At 53.5% G+C, this 7,038-nt stretch overlaps 1 protein-coding gene across 1 annotated transcript; it reads right to left on the bottom strand.

The window, feature by feature from the left end:
• Positions 1-323: 323 nt before the first annotated feature.
• On the bottom strand, positions 324-4,251 carry LOC125528567 (aspartic proteinase NANA, chloroplast-like). Its single transcript, XM_048693020.1, has 2 exons — positions 3,549-4,251; positions 324-1,312 (listed from the first exon to the last, which is right to left on the bottom strand). Exons 1-2 carry the CDS (start codon positions 4,130-4,132, stop codon positions 481-483), a joined length of 1,416 nt encoding a protein of 471 aa, XP_048548977.1. The 5' UTR covers positions 4,133-4,251; the 3' UTR covers positions 324-480.
• Positions 4,252-7,038: the final 2,787 nt, after the last annotated feature.

Here is a 7,038-nt window from a genome sequence, read left to right as displayed (position 1 = left end):
TCACGCACTAAAATTTTATTTTTTTGGCGCCGAGCAGCTCCAGTAGATGCTGTAGCGCTAAAAGTTTTTGGGCGTGCGCTGAAAAACACTATCACGCGCAGCATATTTTGGGTTCCGAGTTACGCGTGCTTCACAATTTACACTGTGTGCTTTTTGGACACGTGTTTTGAAGCGTCTACTAAAGTAATGTTGGTCCAGACGCATTAAAAGTGTTACAGTGACGCGCTATAATTTTTATTAGGCGCAAGACTTTTGTGCGGCCGTTGAAGATGCTCTTAGATAGCCTTTTACGTATTTTAGTGAATCTTTGTAAAAGATCCGTGTCAGAAACTTGCATTATCCTGTTTCAACTTCAGATATCTTCATCCCATTTTCATTAACACTTGCTTATGAAAGAGCCTTACAGAATCAGCGAGACCCTTACGGGAAAGAACGAGAACGGAATCAGAAGAAATGACTACTTTGCTGCCTAACAATTAATTACTGTGCACAACGGCTCTCCTTAAACCTAAGCCAGCGGTTGGCGAGGTCGAACTCCCAGAGGTGCTCCTGCTGCAGGATGTTGCCGATGACGGACACCCCGGGCCACACGCCCTCCTGCAGCCCGATGCACTTGACGCCGGGCGCCGCGTCGATGACGTAGCTCTTGGTCGGCGGCTGGAGCCGCGCCGACCCGGCGAACCGCACCTCCAGCTTCGGGACGGCCGGCGGCGTGCTCGTGGCCGTCCAGTTGTAGCAGTACTCGAACGGGTCCATGGTCACCCGCGGCACTCCCGCGAGCTGCTTGCTCAGCGCGGCCACGACGGCCTTGTACGCCGGGGTGGCGAGGATGGTCAGGCTGGTGCCGGAGTCGAGGATGGCGCCGCCGCTCTTTTTGACGTCCCACACCTCGGCGGGGATGTCGAGGGCCTCCCCGGCGACGGAGACGGCGTCGACCGTGACGGCGTAGAACGGGGCCACCTGGGCGTCGAGCAGCAGCGGCGTCCTCGACGATGAAGCGGCGCCGTTGGCGTCGGGGCCGAAGGTGAGGTAGCTGGAGGTGTTGCGCGGGGCGAGGTGGTCGACGAGGCAGTAGGAGAAGCGGCCGCCGAAGCGCGCGGCGGCGCGGGCGGCGAAGGAGATGTTGCTGTTGCCGAGGCTGAGCACGCCGTCGGAGGCCTGGAAGCTCTGGCCGTCGTAGGAGGTGGTGCAGCCCAGCACCACCTGCTGCAGCTTGGCCTTCCTGTCCGCGCCGCCGCCGCTGGAGCCGGACAGCGCGACGGTGGCCGCGTCCGTGCCCACCACGCCGCGGGCCGACGAGTTGTCCTTGTACCTGCCAGCCACACGCACGATCAGGTCGTTAGGATCATCAGTTGGGTGGGCTAGCGGTTGGATGGCACATGCAGCCAGAGATTCTGACAGGGTAGCAGAACACAGCGCAGCCGGGAAGAAAATTTGCAACGCATTATGATGGAGCCGAGTTGACCCACTCCAGCTAGAGCGCGCACGGTGTCTGTTGGTGATCCTGGGCCTAATGTGTTCATCTGATGAAATCGTACTTGCAAGTTACTACTACAAAGTGATGGTGGTGTGCCATGGGGACCGTGTCTTTTCGTAAGGCAGCATGCACAAGGTAAACAACAGACAGAGCCAGCTTGCAAGATACTACTACTACTCATCTTCCATATGCTCCATAACGGAATCATCATTTGAAAAGATCACACGTCTTGTTCATGAACTGTAAAGCAAAAGGAGGGAGCATTGTTCCTAGAGGTGGACCTAAGTACAGTGGAGGGAGGGCATAATAATCCAGCGTAGCTCAACACAGTTTTGTAGCCAGGTGACCCAGTCTGTTTTCGGCAAAGAACAGTGACGCACCAATATGAATGTCAATCAGCCTCATCAAGCTAGCTGGCAGACCGAAGGAGCTACGCAGTGGCACCCCCATTGCCCCTTGATTGAGAACCACGGCATAGCCGGGATGGTAGGCATGGGCTGATGCATGCCTGCCCGCCTGGGTTCGAGCCTCCGTGCTCGCAATACCAGCGCGTACTCACCCAATTCTTCTATAAAAGTAAACCGAGGGATTCTTCCCCTCCGGTCTCGAAAAGAAAAAGAACAGAGTACATTTGTCTAGCTAATCATTTTTTAGTAGGATTAGTACAGCAGCGCATCGGACCTACTTGAGTTAATTGCCTGCAAAGCAGGTGCTGAAGATCGAGATCGGTGACAGATCATATGCTGGGCTGGATAAGGGCGAACATGGCAAGATTCAGATACTGCGCGCGCGTCGATCCCAACTTGCATCGCACGTACATGCCCAATAAACGAGCTGCGGAATGGTACATTTCCTAATCGCCTTTTCTGAAAACCTAGCCGTTAACTGTAAAGCAGGTGCTAAAGCGATCGGTGACAGATGGATCGACATGTTGGCCAAAAGCTTGCGGCCGAACGTGGCAAAGGTTCAGACGCAGTCTGCTGGTCAACCTGAGGGTGCTACCGCTTGTGGCAATAGTGTCATGAGTTTCACGACTGCGGTTAGCACTGTACTACGAAGGAGCAAGCTGTGCTAAGTATGAACGACAGGGAGAACAAATCAACAGTCTTGGCAAAAGACAGAGTTGCCAGCAACAGGAGTAGTTCAGGACAGAGCAAGCAAACACTGCGTGCGTTTCTCTGAATTTTAATCATACGCGTACGTACGTACGTACGCGCAGCCGCACATGGCGCGTTCCTCGGTCGCCCCGGCCAGCCCGACCCACCGTTGGGCGCCATCTACCATTGCCAAGCTGCTCCGTTTTTTATAGCAACGACGACAGCGCATCGTCGCTGGCCGCATGCGCGCGCCGCCGCCTAGCCTAGACGGCAACGTGCGCGCGGCGTGCCACCAGCGGAGCAAGCCCAGAGCGCGCCCGGGCGCGCGCACACCCACGCGGCGTGCGTCCAAATCTGGCGCGCGCGACAAGGTGACGCGGCCGTCTGACGCCAACGATTAAATAGGGAGACCGCCTCAATCCCCCTGTCCGAGCTTGGAGACTGTGCATCATCACGATCGAAACCAGATAGTAGAAAAATTGGCAGGAAAAATGTATACTCTATACATAGATACTGCTGGACTCCACAGTGGAGTTGGTGGAAACCCAGTGAATGCGGAGTGAAGAGCGAGCGGGTCGGACGGGGGCCGATCGGCGCGACGGGCTCTGATTCGTACCTCGTTCGGACATGCTCATGATCGCTCATCCACCTACGCGGGCGCGCGCAATCAATGGCCGTAACGAACGCCGCAAAAGCCGAAGCAGGCAGGCGAAGCTCGGGGCTTCGTGAGTGAATGAATGCCACGCCCTGCTCTGCTACGGCGAGGCGGCCACAGTCACCACGGCCGCGGCAACTTTATGGCCCCTGCCCGCGCGCCACACCCACCCAGCACGCACCCAGGCCACTAGGCCGGCCACGGCGCGCACTTACTGCGCACCTGCTGCCGCGCCACCCCGAACCGAACCACCGTGTCGCACGATCCAGAGCGAGCTAGAATGGAGAAGCGACAACTTGGCAATGGTGGTGGTACTGACCTGTAGTCGTAGGCGCAGGGGGCGGTGCCGGCGGAGCAGTTGGCGAGGGAGAAGGGGACGTAGGACTTGCACGTGTCGGAGGAGCACGGGAAGGGCGCCCAAGACTTGGAGTCGGCGGGCCGGAACACGCGCGGCGAGCCCGACGGGGACGCGGCCGACGGCGAGGACGCGCCGCGGCACTTGACCCAGGTGAGGTCGCTGCCGGTGTCGGCGACGAGCACGAAGGGCTGCGCGGGGGTGCCCACGCGGAACTTCACGAAGTACTGCCCCGTGCCCGTGTACGCGCCCGACGTCAGCGGCATCGCGAACGCCGACGCCTCCGGCCCCGGGGCCGTCGACGTCTCGGCCGCGCGCCGCCGGCTAGACGACGCCGACGACGCCAGCCTCCGGGAGATGTAGGCGTGCCGGTGCCGGTCGTCCCGCGCGCGCTCGGCCAGCGACGCGCCCGGGGCGGCGGGCACCAGCTGCAGCCGCGCCGACGCCCTGCTGCCCCGCCGGTGGTGGTGATCCCTACCGCCAGCGGCCGCCGCAGCGACACAGACGAGCAGGATCAGCACGAGAACGGCGACCCCACAACGGGCCATTGCTTCTTCCTCCTTGGCAGCTTCACCGGACGACAATGGCGAGCGGAGCGGAGCTTGGCGGCCCCTGCTTTTTGGCAGTGTCCGGCAACGGCGAGGGGAGGCGGCTTTTATAAAAGTCGCCTGCGCTCTCCAGACATGGACGGATATAACGCGGTTGATTGCGCTGGGTGCTTGCTTCGTTGGCGATCGCTGCGATTGCGGGTCGAGAATCATTTCTTGCCCGATTCGGCTCGACCCGTTAATCATGTACCCACGAGCGGTGTGTCAGTGAGAGCCTCAGAGGACAGTATCTGCGAATTAGGCAACCGGACGATGACTTGCCAAAATAATGCTATGTGCTTAATTAGGGTAATTTGCACATAAATGTTACATTATGTCACTTAATTAGGGTAATCAAGCAAATACTAGTGTTAAAAAACGTCTTACATTATGAGACGAAAGAAGTAGTATGGTTCTGTGATTTCAGAAGAAAATCAACTTCCAATGCTTGCAAATTAGGCAACAGGAGAAAATCAAGAGAAAATAGTATGGTTCTATGTAACAAGTATATCAAGTAAATTAGTGTTTGCTTGATTGTAAGTAAGTAATCAAGTAAATCATTACTGTACAGGCTCAAGAGGGCAAGCAAATCTCTAAAAGAAGAATCCGTAGGTCGTCGCCGTTTGCACGTAGTCATTACTGGAAAACAATTTCAAAACCGAGCGCCGAATTAATTTTGATATCAAGTCATTAATTTCATTATTACTTAGATAGTACTTGCTAATTATCTGTGCAATTAATTTGGTCCATTTCTTTTTTTTTTCGAGAAAACTTTCGATCTATTCATCAACTGTCAAGGTAGTACAAAGAACACTAAAAGTAAAATTTACATCCATGTCCATAGACCACCTAGCGACGCCGAAGACGCGCCGCCGTCATCGCCCCTTCCTCATCGGAGCCGGGCAAACATTGTTGTAGTAGACAGTCGGGAGGTCGTCGTGTTAAGGCCCCATAGGACCAGCGCACCAAAACAACAACCGCCGCCGATGAAGAGAAGCATAGACCGGAAGGATCCAACCTGCAGACACACAGACGTAGACGAACGAAGACCGGATCCAGTTGGATCCACGAAAGACAAACGCCGACCGGATCCCACGAGATCCGCCGGAGACAAACCTCCACACGCCTTCCGATGATGCTTGAAACATCACCGGGATGGGAGCTAGGCGGGGAGGACCTTATTCCATCTTCAAAAAGTCGTCGCCGCCTCATCTTCTTGAGCATGGCACAAACCCTAACTAAACTGAGAAAACCATCTAAAAGCGAAGCCTTCCCGCCGCAAGAGCCGAGATCCACCGTGCCTCCATGGTCCAAGGACCATAGGAGATGAGGCGGACTGGCGGCGCCGGTGAGAGGCAAGGAAACCCTAGATAGGAGTTGGCACGTGGGCAGGAGCGAAAGGTTAGGTCTGTACCAACTCGTATATAATTTGGTCCACTTCAGTAAGGATTTTTTCGCAAAGAATCAATTTGTACACCGAGTCATTAATGCAATAATTAATTAGGCATATAGATAATTAGATGTAGATATGCTTTTCCAATTTGACATATGATACGTCCATTTTGCATCATACTTTTGTATCGATATTTATTGCACTATGGGCTGTTATTTCACATTATGTCACAATAATTATGACTATTCTCTCTTATTTTACAAGGTTTACATAAGGAGGGAGAATACCGGCAGCTGGAATTCTGGGCTGGAAAAGCAGCAAATATTAGAGACCTATTCTGCACAACTTCAAAAGTCCTGAAACTCCACAGAATACCTTATAATAAATAATGAAAAATCCTTGCCAAAGATGAAGACCAGGGGGCCCACACCCTGTCCAAGAGGGTGGGGGGCGCGCCCCCTACCTCGTGGGCCCCCTGGTGGCTCTCCGATGACCATCTTATGCTATATGAAGTCTTCTGCCGAGAAAAAAAACCAGAAGTAACCTTTCGGGATGAAACTCCGCCGCCACGAGGCGGAACCTTGGCGGAACCAATCTAGGGCTCCGGCAGAGCTGTTCTGCCAGGGAAACTTCCCTCCCGGAGGGGGAAATCATCGCCATCGTCATCACCAACGCTCCTCTCATCGGGAGAGGGCAATCTCCATCAACATCTTCATCAACACCATCTCATCTCAAAACCCTAGTTCATCTCTTGTATCCAATTCTTGTCTCCAAGTCCGGGATTGGTCCTAGTAGGTTGCTAGTAGTGTTAATTACTCCTTGTAGTTAATGCTAGTTGGTTTAATTGGTGGAAGATCATATGTTCAGATCCTTTATGCATATTATTACCCCTCTGATTATGAACATGAATATGCTTTGTGAGTAGTTACGTTTGTTCCTGAGGACAAGGGAGAAGTCTTGCCATTAGTAGTCATGTGAATTTGGTATTCGTTTGATATTTTGATGAGATGTATGTTGTCTAGCCTCTAGTGGTGTTATGTGAACGTCGACTACATAACACTTCACCATTATTTGGGCCTAGAGGAAGGCATTGGGAAGTAATAAGTAGATGATGGGTTGCAGACTAAGGCATAGCCTAGTGGTGGGAAGGGGCTGATGCCTTCCCACCCACCCAGGTTCAAGGCATGGTACTTGCAATTTGGGTTTGTTGCACCAATTATACTTTAGGGGGGGTCCCTTACAGTCTTTATGTCAAAAAAAGTAGATGATGGGTTGCTAGAGTGACAGAAGCTTAAACCCTAGTTTATGCATTGCTTCGTAAGGGGCTGATTTGGATCCATATGTTTCATGCTATGGTTAGGTTTACCTTAATACTTTTGTTGTAGTTGCGGATGCTTGCAATAGAGGTTAATCATAAGTGGGATGCTTGTTCAAGTAAGAACAACACCCAAGCACCGGTCCACCCACATGTCAA

The sequence above is a fragment of the Triticum urartu genome, chromosome 1 (assembly GCF_003073215.2).
Source record: "Triticum urartu cultivar G1812 chromosome 1, Tu2.1, whole genome shotgun sequence".
Classification (NCBI taxonomy): Eukaryota; Viridiplantae; Streptophyta; class Magnoliopsida; order Poales; family Poaceae; genus Triticum; species Triticum urartu.
Note: the sequence above shows the minus strand (reverse complement) of the source record. Positions and strands in the feature narration are given on the sequence as shown.

What these genes read in the sequence shown, in the direction of transcription:
- LOC125528567 (XM_048693020.1), bottom strand. Translation starts at nt 4,132, where the DNA reads ATGGCCCGTTGTGGGGTCGCCGTTCTCGTGCTGATCCTGCTCGTCTGT. An exon ending in CCCTGCGCCTACGACTACAG is followed by an intron (nt 1,313 to 3,548) that starts GTCAGTACCACC and finishes TGTGGCTGGCAG; the next exon opens with GTACAAGGACAACTCGTCGG.